At 46.9% G+C, this 21106-nt stretch overlaps 1 protein-coding gene across 1 annotated transcript in view; it reads right to left on the bottom strand.

Moving 5' to 3' along the window:
- T265_05646 (hypothetical protein) overlaps window positions 1–21106 on the bottom strand; it is a gene marked incomplete at both ends in the record, with an annotated part of 75509 nt that overhangs the window by 26132 nt on the left and 28271 nt on the right. The window contains 13 exons of the mRNA XM_009170711.1: window positions 415–583; window positions 739–1079; window positions 1566–1757; window positions 2405–2533; window positions 5211–5427; window positions 7892–8088; window positions 8815–9007; window positions 9784–9984; window positions 11460–12217; window positions 15714–16062; window positions 16151–16374; window positions 16499–16672; window positions 18460–18668. Of these exons, the coding sequence (XP_009168975.1) occupies window positions 415–583; window positions 739–1079; window positions 1566–1757; window positions 2405–2533; window positions 5211–5427; window positions 7892–8088; window positions 8815–9007; window positions 9784–9984; window positions 11460–12217; window positions 15714–16062; window positions 16151–16374; window positions 16499–16672; window positions 18460–18668 (3353 nt within the window). The remainder of the gene's footprint in view (window positions 1–414; window positions 584–738; window positions 1080–1565; window positions 1758–2404; window positions 2534–5210; window positions 5428–7891; window positions 8089–8814; window positions 9008–9783; window positions 9985–11459; window positions 12218–15713; window positions 16063–16150; window positions 16375–16498; window positions 16673–18459; window positions 18669–21106) is intronic.

Genomic DNA, 21106 nt, shown 5'->3' with positions numbered 1-21106 from the left:
CCAGCTTCTGGTGCTGGACACATTCTTCAGTGAAAGTACCCGTTACACAACCGAAAACACGCTTTCTAACTGCCTCGTTACGGATTCGCCGACACCAACCCACACGAGCTATGGTTCTGAGACAACGATTTCCGAACACCTGAAGACGTCTCAGTTCCGCTGCTCGAATAGGCCAAGTCTCACAGCCATACAACAAAACAACCCGTACTGTAGCTTGATACACACGTCCCTTCAGATTCAGGGATAAACCATTCTGACGCCATAGGTGTCTCAAGTCAGCAAACGCGGCCCGAGCCTTGCAGATTCGTGCATTCACCTCATCTGTCACACTACAGACAGAACTAATACAACTTCCGAGAACTTCGAAACTTCTCTACTCCCCTCATCCATTGCAAAAGATGCGACAAAACTCACAAATGACTGTCAGTCGAACGAAAACCTCGACTTCAGTTCGGGCTCCCTGAGAATCCCGGTTGAATCGGTTGGACGCTCGACACAGATACTCGCCCATGTGTGCTTCTTTGACGCTGATGAATTGGAGCTGTTTGTCCAGTCCACGTTTGTTTGGTTTGAAGAAAGCCACCTGTTTGGAAGAAAAGACGCCGAAAGTGGTTATCAGTTAGAATAGTACAAAGTGAATGAATGTTGTTTAATGGGCGGGGGTTGAGAATAGCAGTTTTGGTCTCAGAGGAACCAGGGAGATGGTCGAAACGAAAGGCAGTGGTTAGTTTACCGTACCTGTCGAAATAGAATGCCACTTTCAAGACCTTCATTGGCGAAACTTTGGCAGTCGACGGAACTGGAATGCTCATCGGAACTGTCCGGCGTGAGAGAGCCATCACTAGACTGGTCATAATGCGCGGGAGGTGAAGTCATCCCGTCGGGTGAATGTTCCTTATCCAGTACGGACCAAGGAACAACGCAGGGCTTGTCGATCAGTTGCCATTTTGTTCGCCCAGACGGGCGGTAGTACCAGGCTGCTTGAAGATCATCGGGGTCCCCGTGAACACTGCAAGTGAGGTTGAATCTTGAACCGCGGACTCTTTCCACATGATCGATAGGATCGATTCGTGCCGGGACTAAATCATCAAAATAATGAGAGATGCGTGATTTGTGGACCGGGAACAAAAAGAGGCCCATCAAGCCAATTTTCGAGCATAATTAGTCTAAGAATATCTCCACTATTTTGCTCTTAACACGATTAATTGATTTCGGGTGTGTGATAACACACCAAATCGATGATAACCAGAAGTTATAACCCCCTCGACACCAATGGGAGTGAAATTAGAGCTCAGTGTTTCCTCGCCTTGATGCGGATTCAACAGAATGACTGCGTCATGACAGAATGAAGACTTCTCAACCAACAGCCCCACGTGAACATAAAATCGATAAGCCTCGGAAACAGGTACCAGTAATCAACCGACAGACCGACCACGGAGATAAAAGGAGCAACACATGGGATGCGCGTAAAACGAAAACTACAGGACACGTTCGCGGATGCATTGAACGATTTAGGGATTTTCTTGTAGGGGAGGGCGGATCAACTGAATCACAGAGACTCTTACCATGGACCTCGAGATTTACAGCTGAGCTTCGTTGAGCGGCCGTTGATAGACGGCCAGGTTTAAGGAAGCAGAGAAATTCACGTGGATCCGACTCGTCGACGTTCGACAACAGGAGTGTGCCGTTGGAGTACTGTCGAATGCGGCCGTTGGTGGCTTCGGAAAGCTCAGTCACACCGACGTAGTTGCCAGTTGCTGAGACAAGGTAACAAAAAAGACGATGAATAAATCCGATATCGAAAAAACAAGTCCCAGAGTGAAATGCCTAGAGTTCTATGTGCAGCGCACAGACAAAGCATCTGATCAGTGCTTTCAATAACACCAAACCAGGCGACAGCTTCTGAACGCTGGTTGCAAAACACCAAGGAGGTGGTGACAGAACTCCTGTTTATCACTTATTACTTATGAGTAGTTGCGATTTTAAATATTTTGTGTGAGCGAGCAAGTCGGTTGGGAGGGTCGACAGTGTGGCACTGTTTTCGGAGTTGTTGGGGTAAAAAATGTTACAAATGAACAGTAATCTGTATGGTAGTGTGATGTGGAGATGTTGGGGTATTGAAGACTGAATGTGACACAATCAGCTGGTGTGTTCAACTCGAGTGAAATACCCTTTGGCACCAGAAAAAGGTCAGCTACACGGTCACAAGCGCAGGAAGGACAATCCTAATGGGCGATCAGCCAGATGTAAAACACTCTGCCGGATTGGCGCGACAGACCATCGCAGACTGCTTACCCAATCGTTTCATGCACTGCCATTTAGCATCGAGAAACACAAGTGTCTACCAGGAAATTAGTCAGAACAGCTAACATTGGAATAACGCTCAGTTAAGAAAGAAATGTACTTTTTTGCAGATATTTCCATTCCACAACTGGTTTTAAGTCGGAGGGTTTGGCTGCACAATCGATGGACATCGTTTGTCCCAAAGTCACATCTTGATTGTTCGGTGGTCGGATCGCGAATTCCAATTCGGCTGGAACGGAGAAAAGTGAGAGACGATTAAAAGATATTCATCAGAGATACAAAACAAAAGTGATGTTGGAAACACGCTCCATATTGACATGCGCACACACAGCACGTGATTCACGAGGTTGCTAAAAGCTCGTCGAAAAGTTTTCAGCAACCTTATGAGTAGCATGTTGCGTTTATACATGTATCGCGATAACTCGAATATCGTACCAACTGAAACATGAGGCGGCCTGGTGCACATTTAGCTGCATGAAATCATCATAATTGAGAGGTTCTGTCGGGTTCCAGGTGAGTCTCACGCAAAACCAAATTTGTTTGCACTCGCCTTTCCTGGGGTCAAACAGCATCCAACCTAAGAATAAACAAACAATTATAGAAATCGTTCAGTTGTAGCACCATTCTGGTGTCTAACTGCCATGCCACCGGAAAAATGCACGAGGGTTGGGATATTGCCAGGTTTCTCAAGCCTAGACACGGAAAGTCAAGACGCAGAAGTCGGGTTCCAATCATGGACCTTCCGTTCAGTAAATTCTCGCTCTAATCGCTGAGCCATCTACTTAGGAGATTGACATACCGTACGCGCTTCATATGAACCCCAGATGTAGGTATAGAAGGTCATCCGAGGAATCAGTAGACAAGACGTTAGGCGGAATTCCACACGGATCCCGCTTTACCGTTCGCACTCAGGTGCTGCTACGGCCGAGAAGTCCATACCACGCAAGACTGACCAGAATTTCGGGAAGCTTGTCGGCCCGACATCAAACCGCGATCTGATTGGTCGAAAGTCTGGACCTAACAACCAATCATGACACATAGTGGCCAAATGCCGGTTGCCAATGGCGCATCCAGAACGCGTCAGAATTTCCAGGAAGTTATTGTCGCTTACGCTATATATGAAGCGCTGTACAAGTGTTCCCGACTTCGTTTTGGGCGTTAAAATACCTTGTGCACCCTTGTTGGTTGTCTTTGACGCGAACGCTAGCTTGGGAGGCTCCGACCGGGAACTAAGCTGAGAAAAATACCGTTACTACACAAAAAACACATCAGTAATGTCGACATGCTTGTTTTCTGGACAAACCCGTCTAGTCATGGACTGACTGAATGATGAAAAGGATAACCGCAAAGTTGCAGATATGTGCCGTCATCATCACGAGTGCGTGACGGGCGGTGAGCGTTTTCGGTAACTCAGTCAGCATAGCATCCGTCCGGCAAGCAAGTTCATCGCTGCGATTGTCTTTTCGTTCATTGTTCAAGTTTCAAGAAAGTTCAGGACTTAAATGTGGAGATATGAACTTTGTACGCAAGTATGAGAACCCAGAACCGGAGTTATACAGTACTTTCCGCAAGCAATAAATGACAAAGCCAGGAGAACCGGAAAAACCTAGAAACCTGCATACCTCCGGAGGTGAAAAGGTTAAATTAAGTGAGCTAACAGAGTGAATTTGGAAGTGGATTCGCGCTGGTTCGGTGGTCGAATGTGAATAATTCTCAGGTTTAATTACCTAGCTGGCTCGAACGAGCACAGCACGGACAACAAGTATGAACAAAATACTTAAAAATACTCGTATTTGAAAATTCAAGTACGCTCATTCATTGAGATTTCAAAAATTGCGGGAAAAACAATGAGCACGCGGGGAATTTCATATTGATATTTCACCTAAGGCAAAAAGATTCATATATAAATCTACCCAGGCGATCCCTTCAGTGTAGTGAACGTACACGGAATACCAACATTACAAACGAATGCGAGTCCTATAAAAAACGTAAAATCGCATGTACAACTGAGAAGCACCGCTCAAGGTTCAAATTCTCACTGCTATTAAACAAAATGGTCAAGATCACATTTAACGCTTAGTGTAACTGAACTCTGTAGGACCCGATTTCATTAAAACGACGATTATTGATCGATCTTATGGCAACTCCTGTTGAAACTCGTAGGCCACAGTTAAATTGAAATGAAAATGTCCTATCACTTCTTAGGATTCGAGAGCATGATAGCTAGTTCTCCGTGCCCTGTACTTTGTGCGATGAATGGATTAACTTTCGTGCTTCCGTAGGCTAAAGGGCGAAATCTCCAATAAAAGTTCTCCAATCTCACCACACTACCAACAATCCATAAGTAGTTCAGAGGAAGCGCAAAATTCACTCGGTGAGTGAAATTTTCATCGGAGGAGTCGGTACCCGAGGTCCTAGTCAACACGTGTGACCACGTGATCCAAAGGATAAGCGGTACTTCGTCTTGTCTTACCGAAATAGCAATCCGCCACTCATTATCAAACGGCTAACTGTTCAAAGTGCCAACTGGAATGTCATGTGGTTTTGGCCGAGCATATTGTTTTAAAACAATCAGAAATTATACGGATAGTGTCCAGATAGAGGAAAAAGCGATCATCCTTAGTTCATGGCCACTGCTCTCCGCCCACACACCATTCAACAAGTAGACCAGGTCAGGGTGGATCCCTGACAGCTCACGTGACTATATCGTCGATCTGGTAGCGTTGCTGGTCTTGGAACAACAATGATCTAGGGACGTTAGTTTGTCCCAAGAGAAAAAGTGCTCCTTGTTGACCGATAATCACGCGAATCTGTCCTTGATACTGACATGTTTGCTACGTTCTACCAGCTCGATGCACGATGGTGTTATCATCCAAAAATGCACATTCATCATGCGCGTAACTCACGGATGAAAGTGATTCGGATGGATTGCCTATCCTCACCAACTTCGTTCACAACGACGCACGTCAAATTTCCATGATGTTTCTCCTTCTGTAGCTTGTTCACAGAGACATGCACCCCGGCATTCGGTTCGCTTTGTGCGAATAAAGGGACTTTATCACGAAGACTGTCGGGCAGACGCCATGGGGGACCTTCGGATCGCGATACCAGGTCATCCATGTACTGGAAAGATGAGAAGAAATAGAGTGGAAGGCATAGCATAATGCGTCGGAGATCCAGACGTGAGCTACAGTAGTCTCCCTCGAAAAGCAGTTGCCCCCCATGGATAGAGGAACGGAGAAATTTACACTAGTGTAACTACCAGTAAGTAAGGAATCCAAAGGGGGCGTATATATATCTAAATAGGAACTAACTGACCCCGGGTCATGGAAGTTTACATCTAGAAAACCTCAATCGGGTGGAGATGAAGCTGGACAGTACGACAGGATCATAAGAGGGAACAAAAGCCGACTGTAGATGATGTGAGACATAAAACATTCCACAGCCAAGCCCAAATATCTGTCCAGTCGAGTATTTCAAAGTCTGCACCCATAGTGACTATGGTGGTCGTTTACTCATTTCGCAAGCCAAGAGGATGCTCAAACAAGCATCACTCAACTCTCCCATAGAGGCGTGATGTGTTTATTACTTTTATTTCTGGTCACTGATCACTCATTACGATATGGTCCCGTCGCTAACTTCCAAGATAACAGATACACTCCAAGGCAGTAAGCATTGGTCCGAACACAACCCAGCTCTTTGCAGGATACGAACCAAACGAAGGCATGCTCTGATTGGTCAGAATGCCAGCCAATCCGGATCGAGCATCTTCAACTCGGCGCTTCTCGCCTCACGGAGTTTCTAGCCCGACCTTGTGGAACCTTATGTGATTACCCCGTATCGAATCGTCCAGCTGTAGCACCCTTTCGGTGCCTAGCTGCCATGCCACACGAAGGAGGCACGGGGGCTGGGATACTCCCAGGTTGCCCAAGCCTAGACAGGGGAAATCGAGTGGCAGAGGTCGGGCTCGAACCACGGACCTTCCGGTCAGCGAATTCGCGCTCTAATCATCTCGCCCCCCTGCAAATACAGTAGTAATAATCTTCCTTTGTCTCCATAAAGAGTTGTCTGAAGCTACCGTGCCTTTTGATATACCGTAGTGGGTGGAGCAGTAAGCTAAGGACCGACACAGAGTTGCAAGATCATTCAGGGAGTCAAAACACGACTATGTCGCTCTGTAAGTTTTTTTCTATATGCCTCGTACTCTTACTGGCAGTGAAAATTAATCACACGTGAGTTCGAAGCCTTTCCTGGGAACGAAGGCATGCGCAAGTCATCATCCTCAGCTGTGAAAACCGCCTACTTGTCGAATAGTGCTTGTGGCTGCCACAGTTTCGTCCGCCAATGATTTGGGGAGGTGGAGTGGATAGCTAAGTATTGAAGGTGGCAGCTGATATAATTGGTGCGTAAATAGAGCGGTGTCAGCGGACTTCTCATTGGAGAGCTTGGGAGGGGAGCTTGGTGTCGAAGGCAACAGATTAGATGCATGGGCACGACTGGGCCATTCCTCTAACAATGGATGTGTCCCATGTCGGGGCCCCGTATCCCGGTAGACGACAATGACCGGCGCAACTGAGTTTGCTGTAGACGACTTTCGGACGTCGATTTTAGGCGATTCTTAGACCTCCCCTGCTCTGCGAAAAGAGCCCTTCGAGGAAGTAGGTACACGGCAAACGGATCACGTGGCTTGGCCAGCGCGACCTACACAGTCTGATCAGTTCATCTACCGTGAGTGAGTTATTTTTTCCGAATACCGATCGGTCATTGCTCCGAAGACATCTATAGTCAAACGCTGGAAGTTTCTTGACGTCCTCGGAGCGTAGCGGTCAGGTTTCCTACTCGTATAGGAATATGGATAACACGGCAGCACGGTAAACTCGAGTCTTGACGGATAAGTTGATGTCGCAGATGACGCAGATTCAAAAAGCTATTTCATAAAAGCTATTCTGGCCATTCCGATCCGGATGGAAATATCACCTTTCGCGACAGTCAGGTAGACAAATTTGTCTACTACCTCATCTGCAAACAAACGGTTAGGGTTCGAGTCCACACAGTTATCCAGCAGCACATTGGACTTTGCAGGTGTGAGGCGCATGCCAAACCGTGAAGCGGAACTATTTGGATTAGTAAGTATTGTTTGCATTACCACGGGGTTATATCCAAGAAGAGCCATGGCGTCTGCGTACTCAACATCTGTGTGTGAATGGAGTTCCACGTCACCTACATGTGGCAGTTCATACAACACCGACTGTCCAATGGGTCCAAAAGTGTTTGAATTAGTCTCAAAAAAGGGTATCACGATTCGCCTTCACAACCATCTGGAATACATTCAAATTCTGTTATTCCATTCTGTACAGCCGTTTTCACTCATTCCGGGAGTTGAATACATTCAGTCGTGGTGGTTCCCCTAGGATCTCTAACTCAAAGGTATCTTGATCAGAAAACCGTCATTCCATGACCCTTGTGTGGTGACACAACTCACCGATCGCATCAACACAGAATAAATAATCGATGAAGATCCCAAACGAGTGAACAGCGAAATGAAAAAACGAAGGGATAATTTCAAGTAAACTAAGACAGGCCATACCGAGACGACAAATTCATTGTATCTGTCCTGCTTCGATGCTGGCAAGGGGATAAGGGCGTTTGTACCCTCATGTTGGAATTCCCACCAAGCGTACCACGGTTTGTCAGCGCGGTTCTGTAAAGTGCAACTGTAGGACAGCGTGTCGTGCGTGTATTTTACTTGTCTTGTCTGTGGAAGTTCAAACAGCCGCGGTGCATCTGGTGGGGATGAAGAAAGGGAGGTTCAACAGAGAACAAAAAAGAATTTCGTTAAAAGTCGGAAATGTAGGTGAGCTAAATCGAATGAGAACCACAGGGAAAAGTGGTTGGCATAATAGTCCTGATAAAAAAGGTATCTAATTTTCATAAAAGAGACTACTCACAAGGTTGCTGAACGCTCTTCGACAGCCCAAGACCAGTTTTACCCTTCTTGCTGCTCATCAGGTAGGCGCAGTCTCCGAGTTTCCGTCAACCTTCTGTTCTACTTGAACCAAAATTGCACTGTCTTCGAGAAATACACTCATTTGCAAATCAATTTGATTTTCACGAGGGACTCAACTGAATCTCTCGTTGATGATATTTTACAACTGAATGTGCTGCACACAGGCCGCCTCATGATTCGGTTGGCACGATACACGAGATATCGCAGTATATTTTCATGAAGGAAACTACTCACAAGGTTGCTGAAAACTCTTGGACACTCCACGACCGGTTTCGCCCTTCTTGGAGCACATCAGGTAGGCGCAGTCCCCGAGTTTCCGTCAACCATATGTTCTACTTGAACCCTCAAGAATCCCATGAGGGGCAAGCAGAACTAGACGATGGCTAAAACTTGTTAATTCAGTGCGGTGGCGCTGGGATGGATATTACGTTTAAATCGTTCCCCAGAGAACTCAGTGAACCACAAATCAAACAGATATCTGATCAGGATAGCGAAAAACTCACGCGAGACTTTCAATTTCACCGTGCTATTCGCCGAATGGTCCCCCAAGATCGCGGTACATCGATATTCCGCCTCGTCCTCTTCTTGACTGATTTCCGTGATTCGCAGCACACGACCGTCTTCGAGCAGATGATGTCTGTGATCCACAGGGATACGCTGAATCTCTCGACCGTTCTTGATGCGATGCCACTGAAGCTAATTGAAGCGAAAAGGCAGTCAGTCGTGAATCACTGAAGAGGATATCGACATGGATTTGTAAAGAGGCTGAAGATGGGAAGTCAAGTCTTTCTGGCGAGCGAGCCTGCAAGCATAACATTTTCCGCCCAATTACGGCCATCATCAAACCGCAAGATTGAACCGTGCAGTGTTACTCAAATTACCGGATCTGGATTAGAATGGTGCATCATTCCGTGAGAGGAAAAATCGATTCCGTTGTATATTAGCCGCAAACTCACCAGGGGAGGGCATCGGAAACCCGAGGGCGGAAACCTACTCAGTCTTTCTACTTGAAAGCCTGTAAACTGACCTTGGGCTATGTCAGTCCTGAAGCCACGTGACTAGTTTGGAGAAGTGTTTCGCGCTTCGTCCTGAGTGATACTCATCAGATGGATGTTCAAAACACACGCCACCAAGTGGCCACCGATCGTTGGGGACGAATATCTGTTTCATGACCACTAATCAGAATGTTAACAGCAAACCGTGCAAACTTGATTGGTTCAGATTGACAGCCAATAGCTGCCTGACAAAAGCGTCCTAGAAGGGGACATTTTAAAGGCACCAATTGGCGGGCAGTTTAAACGATACACAGTGGAACGTTGCTATCAGCAATTTATATATAACCGAACAGTCTAAGCCGCAGATCTCATTGAAGTTCGGTATATGCCCAATTAGGGCGAGTAAATTGTCTCCACTTTGTCTTAGTTAGAGGTAGTTCGGTGCAAGTTACCTGGAGGTTACAAAAAAAGACTTACTGCCGGTATTCCACTTCCAATAAAATAACACTTCAGCGTATGTGCTCGACCAGCGATGGCCACCTTCAACGCGTCCATCGGGCGTAGACGAAGTGGGGTTTCCAAGAGCACGTAGGTACGACAGTCCGCTTCTCCATGTGGATTAGTAGCCACAGCTCGATACTCACCGCCAAAGACCCACAGTTCTTCAAGATTCGGTGCCTTGAGGAAACAGTGGGACACAGAGGTAGCAGTTTATTCACCAGTCACGGAAACGACAAGAATCATCAAAGTGGAGACCGAATAGCGTACCAAAAGAACGATGTTCGGAAGGAGCAAGTAACTCTCTCTTTATGGAGAACATGTACAGTCTCTGTGGAACTCATGATTGGCCATCGCGTCCCTATAACACATGGCCATCCCTACTAGACAGTTACTCACCTCAAGAGACCAGCTTTGAGCGATTTCTTGGAGTACACTTTCCGGAAAAGGGCAGCTGTCTTGAGGGCGAAACAGTATAAACAGACCTTTCATCAAGTTGAGACTCTAAACAGTAAGCCTAAAACTGCGTAAAAGACTGGCTATAATTGCGATGTCAGTTGTTAGAAATGTACTGAGCTGAAGACGTCGCTACGAAACGGCACAGCCGTAACTATGAGTTTCTTGCGGTACTCTGTTCAGACGAACAATCCACCACGGTGTAAACCCCTTTCTTCTCCTTTTATCCCTTGCTACGTACCATGAGCACCTCATCGGTCCCAGATGTCCACAGTTTGGGGACTTGGCTTCATGTCTCGGTTCGGCATCGACTAAATCTTTCTTCTGACGTACAACCTTTCAACCCGAAGGGTTTGGTGAAAACCTACTCCTACTGTTGTGTCTCTGGCACGGTTACTATGCTACGCAACCCGTCTTAATCCCGTATTGATAGTTCATTGGTGATCACCGCCCGATCCGGTAGCATTAGCGTCATCTTGTCAATTGACCGATCACCCTTTACACCGTTTGACCCGAAAAAATTGAGGTGCGTGCACTTTTATTGCTTCTCGATAGAACGCAACAATGACTATGCTGAAACAATTGGGCTCGAATTGGTTTTTTACACATAACTCAGTTGTAACACTATTTCGGCGCCTAGCTACCTCGAGGACTGAGATATTGCCAGGTTGTCCAATCCCAGAAGGGAGCACTCGAGAAGTAGGGAGGGGGTTCGAACCACGGACTTTCCAATCAGTAAATTTCCGCCTAAACTACTGATATACGTCGAGCTCAATACTGGCCTACTTAAACAAGTTCGAGTACTTGTCGTTGCACCCTAGCACTCACCAGAGTACTAATAACCGTGTGAGCTGCAGACTGCGGATGAACGCTTCCCAGGTCCGTCTCTACTGTGGCGATCCCCAATTCGGAGCTGGTCCCCATTCCAAAAAAACAGAATTCAAGTGGCATCCTTACCTCAGAGGACTAACATACTTTGAAATAAGGCAGAACCGGGAGATCGCTGCCGAAATCTGTTAGTTACAATTGGGATGATTGAAGAAAGAAAAGAAAGCCCCCCTCCCCCAAACTGTCTTATTTAGGTTCCTCCACTGTGGTCCAACAAAACTGAGCTTTTCAAAGACTGTGTCGTCTCGACTAACAACTGAAAACTGATTGACAAAGGCAAAGGGAATTTGCGTAATGCAGACAAATCCTACCTTCCGTATATCGATTCTCAATCGAGTGATGAGAGTGTAGGGAGTGGATGTGTCCTCGGCCAGTTCAGGAGCAATAACACCAGCTTGTTCCAGAGGAATCGGTAGATCGTCCCGAAACCAATCGATTTTGGGTGTTGGATTGGCGGCAAACCGACATTCCAGTGTCACGTTGGTAGTGGCCACCGAATGGATAGAAAGAAGTACCTGTGCTTTGATCGAAGTCGGTTCAACCGCCGGATGTTGCCACTTTAACGAGGGACGCATTTTGCCCATCAAGAGGAGGGCAGTTGCCTGTGCGTTGTCGGTCAAGTCACGTAATACTTCACCCGCAGTTGGTAGGGACACGGGTGGATGTGTCAGGTCCCGATCTGGACTCTCACTGGAGCCTGTCGCTGGAGCATCACTGTGGAACGATCCCGTCAGTGTTGGCAACATATTCGAAGCAAGCGATCCCACAGTTTGTCCATTTTCCACGACACACTGATAAACGCCAACATCCTCCAGAGTGAACGCCTCAATTATCAAACGCTGCGAGAGAGAATCGAGGGATTTCGGCGTTGCAACATATTCTGTTGCCGAAGCGGTTGCTGCCGCTGGGCCGGAGACAGTTCGCACATGATGTCGTCGAGGTGCAGGACGACCGTTGTGGAGCCAGTAGACCAAATGACGAGGATTACCACTCACAATGCAGTCCAGTTCAACATGGCTGCCCCAGTCTACAGTACGCTGACTCGGGGTGATTTTCACACCAAGAGGGGCTGTACACACACACACACACAAAAAAAAAAAGAAAAACAGAATGAGACCATTTGGAAAGTGTGGCTAATGGTAGCTGCCCAGACTAACCATGAGAAACTTTGCCAGCACAAAAACAAAGTCAATCTTAAGTACACGTTTTAAAGTGCAAATCCTACTCAATACATTGGTTTCCCTGAAGACGGGGACTCTGAAGTGCATGTGTAGTGCAAGAACCGACTGAACAGCAGCTCTGGAAAAAAGTCTACAAGAGACGGACGACACAGGCGGTGTGATGACGGAATTCCAAGTAGTGGTTCCACAGTGTAACGTTTCGAATTACAGGTACCATCATATCTGACTGGCCTAGGTGCATGAACAATCAATCACCCATTAGGTGCACCTTTGTTTACAAGAGTTTTTTTATTCGTGCATGCCTCGCAAGGCGTCAATTATTTTTACTTTTCTCGGTCCGCAAGCATTATCCGGGTTACCGTACCAGGATAGGAGTGTGCGTTATACCGTCACCTGCTATAATGGTGGACTTTCCAAAGCGCTTAGCTGCTGTGTTCCTTGTTATAATGCTGTCATGAGCGTAGCTGACAGCCACGTTGCTTGACTGCCACACAAATACTACCGAAAAATGAAGATACATGGGCGGTAAACCGGTATCGAACGCCGTCGAACACCGATTCGCAACCTCAGCTAGTCTTAACGGGAGACTCAGTTGAATCTCCTCTGTACACCAGTACTATTCAACTGAATGTGCTACACAAAGGGTGAAATCTGGAGTGGGCCTTTCAGGAGTCTTCATTGACCGAACAAGTAGTGTCGTCTATCCTATGGAAATAAGCATTCTTGCACATCGAGAAATACACTCATCTGCAAATCGATTTGGTTTTAACGACTCAGCTGAATCTCTCGTTTATGATATTCTACAACTGAATGTGCCACACACAGGCCGCCTGATGTTTCAGTTGGCACGATATTCGAGATATCGCAGTATATGTTCATAAAGGAAACTACTCACAAGGTTGCTGAAAACTCTTCGACAGCCCACGACTCATCAGGTAGGCGCAGTCCCCAAGTTTCCGTCAACCTTATGTTCTACTTGAATAGTTGTAGAATTTCATAAACGAGAGATTTAGTTGAGCCTCACATGAAAAGCAAACTGATTTGCAAACGAGTGTATTTCTCGAAAGTGAGGATACTCTCAAGTGTTCTCAAGTGTGCCTGCGAACTACTGACCTTGGAATAGTTCCATCGGTCTCATGTTGCCTCAAGAAATGGAAGGTGTCTTTTCATATTTCACTCAACCGACTCTGCATAATGACGATCTCCTTCAGCCGAGATTGTCCTGCAACAGGCCGCCTGATGTTACAGCTGGCTTGATATTCGAGGTATCAAAGTAAATTACAAAGAGCTCTTTGACAGCCCGCCATCAGTTCCACCCATCTTCAAACCCGTTAGAGGTAGACGCAGTCCAGATGAACATAAGGTTGATGGAAACTTGGGGACTGCGCCTATTTGATGAGCCCCAAGAAGGGCGAAACCGGTCGTGGGCTGTCGAAGAGCCTTCAGCAACCTTGTGAGTAGTTTCGTTCTTGCACATCTTGTCCGAATGGGGGAGCACCACCGTGATTTACCCAGCATCCCTTGCGAAGTCCACCAAACATAAGCCTGCGGACAGCAACTGAGGAACCATAACTAGATAGTTGACAGTTGATAAGTGACAATACGTGCGCCAGTGAGACTGGTTACCTGCAACGAGGTTCTGAGTCAAGTGCGAGGAAGCTCACGTTCTAAGATTAGAGGATTCCGTAGCAGTCTACCTGGCTGAAGCCATTTTTATTTCACGGTATCATGTCATGGCATGTTCCTCCTGGAACCTTTCATCAAGGGTTCGCAAAAGTGCATGTCTCAATGACCGAGGACTGCATCAACACGATTTTCCGTTAAGGTCTGTCTTATCGTGACAGTCACAATTAGTCACAGCGAGTTTTTGCTACCAGTCGACGGAATAAGCGGCGGTCTAGAGGTCCAAACAGAGACTTTTCCTTTTGGTAATCCACTTTGGCGACAACTGGACACCAATGGGCAAGTTAGTCCACGAGCCACCTTACCTGTGACGTCCTTCCTCCTAGGCGAAATGCCGTACCTCACTGAATCCATCAACCTGGTGTTAAAGCAATGGGGATCGAGAAATCGAGCGTGATTCTACCAAGCTCATGTAGTGAACGGTATTAGGGCATTATTTGTGAAGTATTCGGCCCACCACCTATGAACAGCAGAGCAGGGTGAACTCCATTATTGAAACTCCAAAGCCATGACTACTGACAAGACATGAGTAGGGTGCTGAGGAAAGAAAAGCCCGCCAGGTTGGGTATGCTTGAAGTCGAAGCCACCACTGGAAGAACCAGTTACAAATAAGCCACAAGCTGTTGCAAAATTTCAACATCAATAGCTAACGAATTACCAAAGCTCCGTTGACCGATGATGTTTCAGGGCGCCGATACGAATCCCGTGCATACAGGTGAACGATTAACGAGATGTTAGCTGAGCATTGAGGGTCTCAGCAGAGACGTGAACACGCAATTGGTTGACGGGAGTCCCAGAGGAAGGAGATGACAGTTGGCAGCATGACTGAGGCTGTTCATAATGCCTTTTACGGCTCACCACTGACGCGCGATTTGAAATTCAATTCAGTCTGTGCTGGAGTGCAGACAATCGAAGCTAGTTTAGTTTGTGGACACTTTCACCTGAATTATTCAGCCCTAAAGCTTCACCAGTATCACTCCAGTTCTCTCCTCTGATTACGGCCATGAGTCTGAGAGACCCATGGTCCACCACCGACTTTCTGATCCCAATGTTTCCTTATACTCTGAGCTACTTATGAGTAGGGTAAAATTAAAAACAAAACTTTGCCGGTGAATGGAGGGTTCCATGGAAGTTGTTGTAATTCATGTGAAACTCTTCAACCATGACGTTCTCAGTGAGATTTCGTCGAGCAAATGTCTTAATCATACTTCAGTTCAAACCAAGGTTTATACGATTGACTTTGCATTTCAAACGCCACACGCGGGATGAGGTTTTTTCACATAACTTGTCACACAAAACGCCGAGATATTTGGGTGCTGTCATACAGAAGCTGATGGGGGAACATTGGACTGAGGGAGGAGCACAAATTACCTCCATCCAAACTGCAAACCAGGCCAATAAGTGCTGACCAGTAAGTCACTGTCACATAAAGGTAGTGAGTTGTGTGAAAAGCGACTGCTGACACTGAGTGAACACGGTGGCAGAATGAGCAAGAAAGATGTGCCTACCTGCTGAGAACAAATCGTTTGGAATGATTTACTGTGGTAGCTGTGATACAAGACTCGTACCCAGGACGTAGATTAGAACGAGAAATATATTCGGACTATGAACAGTCCTCACCTTGTGGGGGCTTCTCATAGCCACATCACAGCGTGAAATAACAAAGGCATAGAGTGTATTGAGGGTAAATGAGGTACCTACCTCTGACTTGGACTGTATACTTGACTTGTGGACGTGCTGAGTACGGGACTTCAACCATAAACTGTCCGGAATCGGCCACAGACAAATTGATCAGCCTCAAGTTCCCGTAAGCGCCGTTCACCAGTTCGTATTCCGTACCACCCGGTAGGAACCGAGGCACTTTCCGTCCACCATACGAGTGCTGGCTACTGTTCGTTGGGGAGATTCCCTTTCCAGATCCATCGGGCAACGGTAGCGGCGTGTCTGAGCTCAACAGATAACGAACTCCTGTCAGTGTATTCACGTAAAACCAGTTGGCGCCGACAGGGGCTTTGCCTTCCACAGCCCAAGGAAGTTCCACAGTTGAACCCTAAAGATGTAACCGTATTAGTTGGTTCCGGCTCATGCGAAAGATAGATTTGCAACGTGGAAAAAAAAGAGAAGATCCAAAAACTCACCCGAAGAACATCCACGTCACTACTGACGCTCCGTTGTTCTGTGTAGAATAACCCCATCCGGAGACGCCGTAAGCGGCCTCGCTCAGGCCTCTCGACCTTCACAGACTCGTCTACGATCGATTGCAGAACACACCGGACTTCCAGACCTTCCAGTTCCGCCTCAGTAACCGAACGAATGTGAAGTTCTGGGTGCTTGGTAACGTTGATCATGCTAAATCGGTCAACTGAACGTGGGCACAAGGGTATGAAAAGAAGCAAAAATGAGGCCATGACATTCAATATGAAATATTAGCACAGGGAATGGCTGAGACATCCCCTTGATGAAGTTGCAAGCATCGTTCGACTTACATGAGTGATCGACAGTGTGAATCAGCGTGCCGTTCATGTAAATTTCCCAGTAATGAACTTTCAAAAATCGATTAAAGATGGACTGTTCCGGATGGCAAGATATGACCGCCTTTTGTCCTGGATCAATGTGAAATGTGTTGTAGATGATTCGAAGGTTTTCGTCGGGCAGTGGAACTACACAGGAAGAGAGAGAGAGAGAGAGAATCGACCAAGGTTAATTTGGCGTAGTCAGGAATGACAACGTAAGAGTACAGAGTGGTTAGATAGCGAATTTACTGACCAGAAGGTCCGTGATTCGAACACGACCTCCGCACCTCGACTTCCCCTGTCCAGGATTGGACAACCTGGCAGTATTCCAGCCCTCCTACTTCCTACAGGTGGCACTCGGGCTACAGGAGAACGGTTTTAGAGTTCAGGAAAAACACAGGATAGTGAAACGAGAGACGAAATCGCATGATCAATAGTTGATCAGCCGGTTCGCGAGAATAATAATGGGTCCGCCCGGGGGGTGTCAGAGCGTTCAAGATGCTGTGGTCAACGTCTCTAAAGCAGCATTTTCAGGCACATCAAAGTGAACTGCTGACACGGTAAGGGACAGAAGTTACGCCAGAAAGCAAGGACTATGAAGACGTCCCGAGTGGTGAAGAGCCTGAGCGACGTCAGAGGGGTGTAGTGCATGATGAAAGCCGAGTAGGTGGAGGGTACTCCCACGAAAGTGGATGGACTGATTTTACTGACTACCCAGAAAATCAAGCCTCTGTTGGTGGATAAGCGAGGACTCTGAAATCACCGCATCTTATCACGAGAGTCAGTCAGTGAAAAAAGTATGGTGGCCCCCTATTGCCGGAAACCATTGTGGAAGGCGAAAAGTAGTTCCTCTGAATGGCTATGAAAGGCGATTCACTGCGATACATTGTCCGTCCAAGTTTCTGATGTGCCACAAGCGGTTCCGGAATGGGAACCTGGCTATTCCCGTACAGTTTCATGCACTCTGAAAACCTGTGTGTTTCTCGGGAGGCGGAGAAAAAGCACAGAGAAACAAGTAACAGCTGCTCACAGAGAGATCATCGCGCACACCAGAGCCCGAAAGGATGAGGAATAAGGCGCAATACACTACTCATAAGGTTGCCGAAAACGCTCCGACAGCCCACGACCGGTCCCGCTCTTTTTGGGGCTCATCAGGTAGGCGCAGTCCGCGAGTTTCCGTCAATCTTATGTTCTACTTGAACCCAAATTGGACAGATTTTGACAAATACACTCATTTGCATATCAGTTTGGCTTTGAAAGGACGCTCACCTGGAACCCAGCTGCAATGAGAGCTGAATTCAATCATTTTCCCAGCATAGCTTGAACTGGAGTTAGTGGATGGGATGGAAACACACTCGTCCCGTATATTTCGGGTTTCTCGTTCACCTGGCAATTCCACCAACCATGGCAACCTGTCCAAACTAGCTAGCATAAAAATGAGACTTAATCACACACACACACCTGACCTCTACGCGTACCTCTGGCGAACCAAACCATTTCAAGAGCTCATCTGGCCAACACATCGCACAAAGATCACGTGCCACACTTGTTGGCCAAAAAGGCGGTCGACTGACTGACTGATCGAGATGGGAGAGATGCGAGAGAGTGGTCATGGCGATACCGATCGATAATTGGCTAGCTAACAAAACGGACAGAGTGAGAGGGTGCGACCAGCGAGGACGATGAGAGGGAAGGATAGAGATAAACGGAAACACTTTTCGTGAGAGGCCAGTCAGAGCGGATGGTTAGTTTAATTACAGGGCGATGCGAATAGGAAAGCAACAACAGATGTTTTTACTGCAAGTTGGAGGAGATCGATAACCGAAGCGTAGCTATTACGGGACAAAAGTATTCGAACATGGAATATGCAAAGTCGGAGAGATTGATAGGAAACTCGCCTTGATGTGCGATCATTTTGCGAGATCGGGCTCGACCCAAATAATTTTCAGCTTGACAAAATAAAACCCATCGCATTGCAGCCACACCTGCTGCGGTGAAGTTGAGCCAGCCATCACCGACGACGATCGATTTGGTGGATACGACTTGGTCCAATAGCTCGTTGACCTGGTCACGCTCGAACGATGAATAGTAGCTTGACTCCAATCCACCGGGCACGGGATGTCCCGCGACCGATGAGCTTGCTCTGTGAACCAAAAAGAATCGGAACCAGGAATGACGAAGAACGAACCGAGATCACATTTCCAAACCAGTAAGTGTTGGCTAGTTAACGATAAATTATTAGTAACCAGTTAAAAATTAACCAAACTCCAACGGCCACCGTAATAAAATCGGGGCGAGATGGTTCAGTGGTTAGAGCGCGAATTTACTGACCGGAAAGTCCGTGGTTCGAACCCGACCACTGCATCTCGACTTCTCGTGTCTAGACTTGGGCAACCTGGCAGTATCCCCAGCCCTCGTGTTTCTCTCGGGTAGCATGGCAGCTAAGCACTGAAAGGGTGCTACAGTTGAACGATTTCATTGCCACGGGGCTTTCGACAGAGAGACTGAAACCTTATACAGAAATTTCCCTCCGATGGTGAGAATACTGGAAGCAACCGACCAGAATTGGTCTCTCCTGAAGGGAGCAGCCACCGGGATTCGAATGAAACTGATCGGCTGAACGTGGACGATTCAACAGGCCCCTTCAGGTCAAATGCTATGCGACGTGAGTCCATGACCTTATGACTAAGAATGAGTGGACCCAATATTCGAATACATTCACGTGGTTGAGAAGGCCACCCATTAAAGTTTGAAACACCTATGTTTCCAGAGATCACCCATGACAAAGGACGATAAAAAATTGTAGATGTACGGTGATCCACCAAAGAAAAAGCCTCGCCGAGGCGTGAGTACAATCGGTTCACCCTAGGTCTTAGGGTGACCTGGAATTGCCTATGACGGTGCTGGAAGAAAAGTGCCACCAATACTACTAATAACAATAAACAGTAATGATAATAATTGTTCAGTTGTAGCACCCTCTCGATGACCAGCTGTCACGCCACTCATGGGGAGGGCCAGGGGTGAGATACTGCCAGGTTATCCGGGCCTAGACAGAGGCAATCGAGGCTCGAACCAGAAACCTCCCGGTTAGTACGCTCGCACCGTAACCTCGAGGTCAGGGAGTAACTTGCGCTTTGAAATTAAAGTGAAAAATCCCAAACGCTGAATCCGACTGATTAATGACCGTTGATTTGCTCAAGATTAGCAACCCAATGACTTGAACTGAACCGGATGGCAATCCGACAATCTTCTCGATAAAGTCCGACCAGCTGTTTGTTTGGTCAGATGACCTGGTGGCTTCATCAAACATGCGAGCTTTCCTGGAGTCCGGAAAGCATTTTTTTCTCCGGTATTCTACGTACCCTAAACGAGGGCGCTTCATCTGACCTTGAACTCCATGGAGTAGGTACACCCGTCTATACCTAAGTGCGGGAAAAAGTGGATTGACAGAACCGATAGGTGTCTCCCCACTAGGACGATGAGGCAAGCATCTTCCGGATCATCTTTTCAAAATATCGGATCCAGTTGCGGGCAGAAAAAAACACAGTCCTTTTGCCAAAGGCCACCAAGCGAATCCCACCCATTCGCCATCGAAATTTATGTGTCATGAGGTTGGTCGAGGCTGCCGCTCCGATTTGATCGTCAGACTGCCCTTAGTGACGCAATAAGTCACGTTCCCGTCTGGCCAGCTGACCTATCCGATCCGTAATCATGTGATAAACTTTGTTTCGAAAGCTTCTACAAGACCTGCTTTTCCTGGCTTTTGACCTTGGTACTGAAGCCGTAATCCGAACTGCCGGTCTCCGCGTGCTCATCGGATCATCCATACTTCTGAGGTCATAGTATCGTCAAAAATTAATAAAGCCAGAAAACTTTCTATTTCCTGGAGGTGAGGTCTCGTGCCCTCACAATCAATCACACTGGTAACCGTGGAGTCAATTGGTTTGTCGCCGAACGCCAAACATAGTTGAATTTCTTTTTTATTACAGGTAAATCGTATCGAAACACCGAAAACCCGAAACGCCCGCTTTTTCACACGTTATCAAGCACGTTCCTGTAGAAAAATACATTATTCTGACGATCTCAGTGTAAAAGAACATCAAAATGTCCTCTTGTTCGGTGACGAGGCGATTACATTCTATCGGGCAATCAACAGCCATTGTTTTGTCGTGGTCAACTGATTTTAGTAACACGAAAAACGGTTGCAGGAAACGAGCCCAAATCAAACTAACCAATCGGATCCCTGATACCTATCTATGCGAGAATCCCATTTCAAACGGGATCAAATAGAGAATGATAAGTTTTACAATGTATACTGTGAATGTAACGGTACATATAGGCTATATATCATATAGCATAAGTTTTACGCAGCTGTTGTATGAAACTAAGGATTTATTCGACTAGTTCCGACAGGAACTTCAACACCAGAAGGGACCATCTGACCAGTTCCAGGTTGATTCCAATCGAGGGAGACCCCTAATTCGCTACGATATTTGAAATATCGCGATACATGTATATTTGTAATGTACTACTCATAAGGTTGCTGAAAATCCATCGACAGCCCACGACCGGTTTCGCCCT

Source organism: Opisthorchis viverrini (assembly GCF_000715545.1).
Source record: "Opisthorchis viverrini unplaced genomic scaffold opera_v5_111, whole genome shotgun sequence".
NCBI classification, from domain to species: Eukaryota; Metazoa; Platyhelminthes; class Trematoda; order Opisthorchiida; family Opisthorchiidae; genus Opisthorchis; species Opisthorchis viverrini.
The sequence above is the reverse complement of the archived record's forward strand: the minus strand, read 5'-3'. Positions and strand labels throughout refer to the sequence as shown.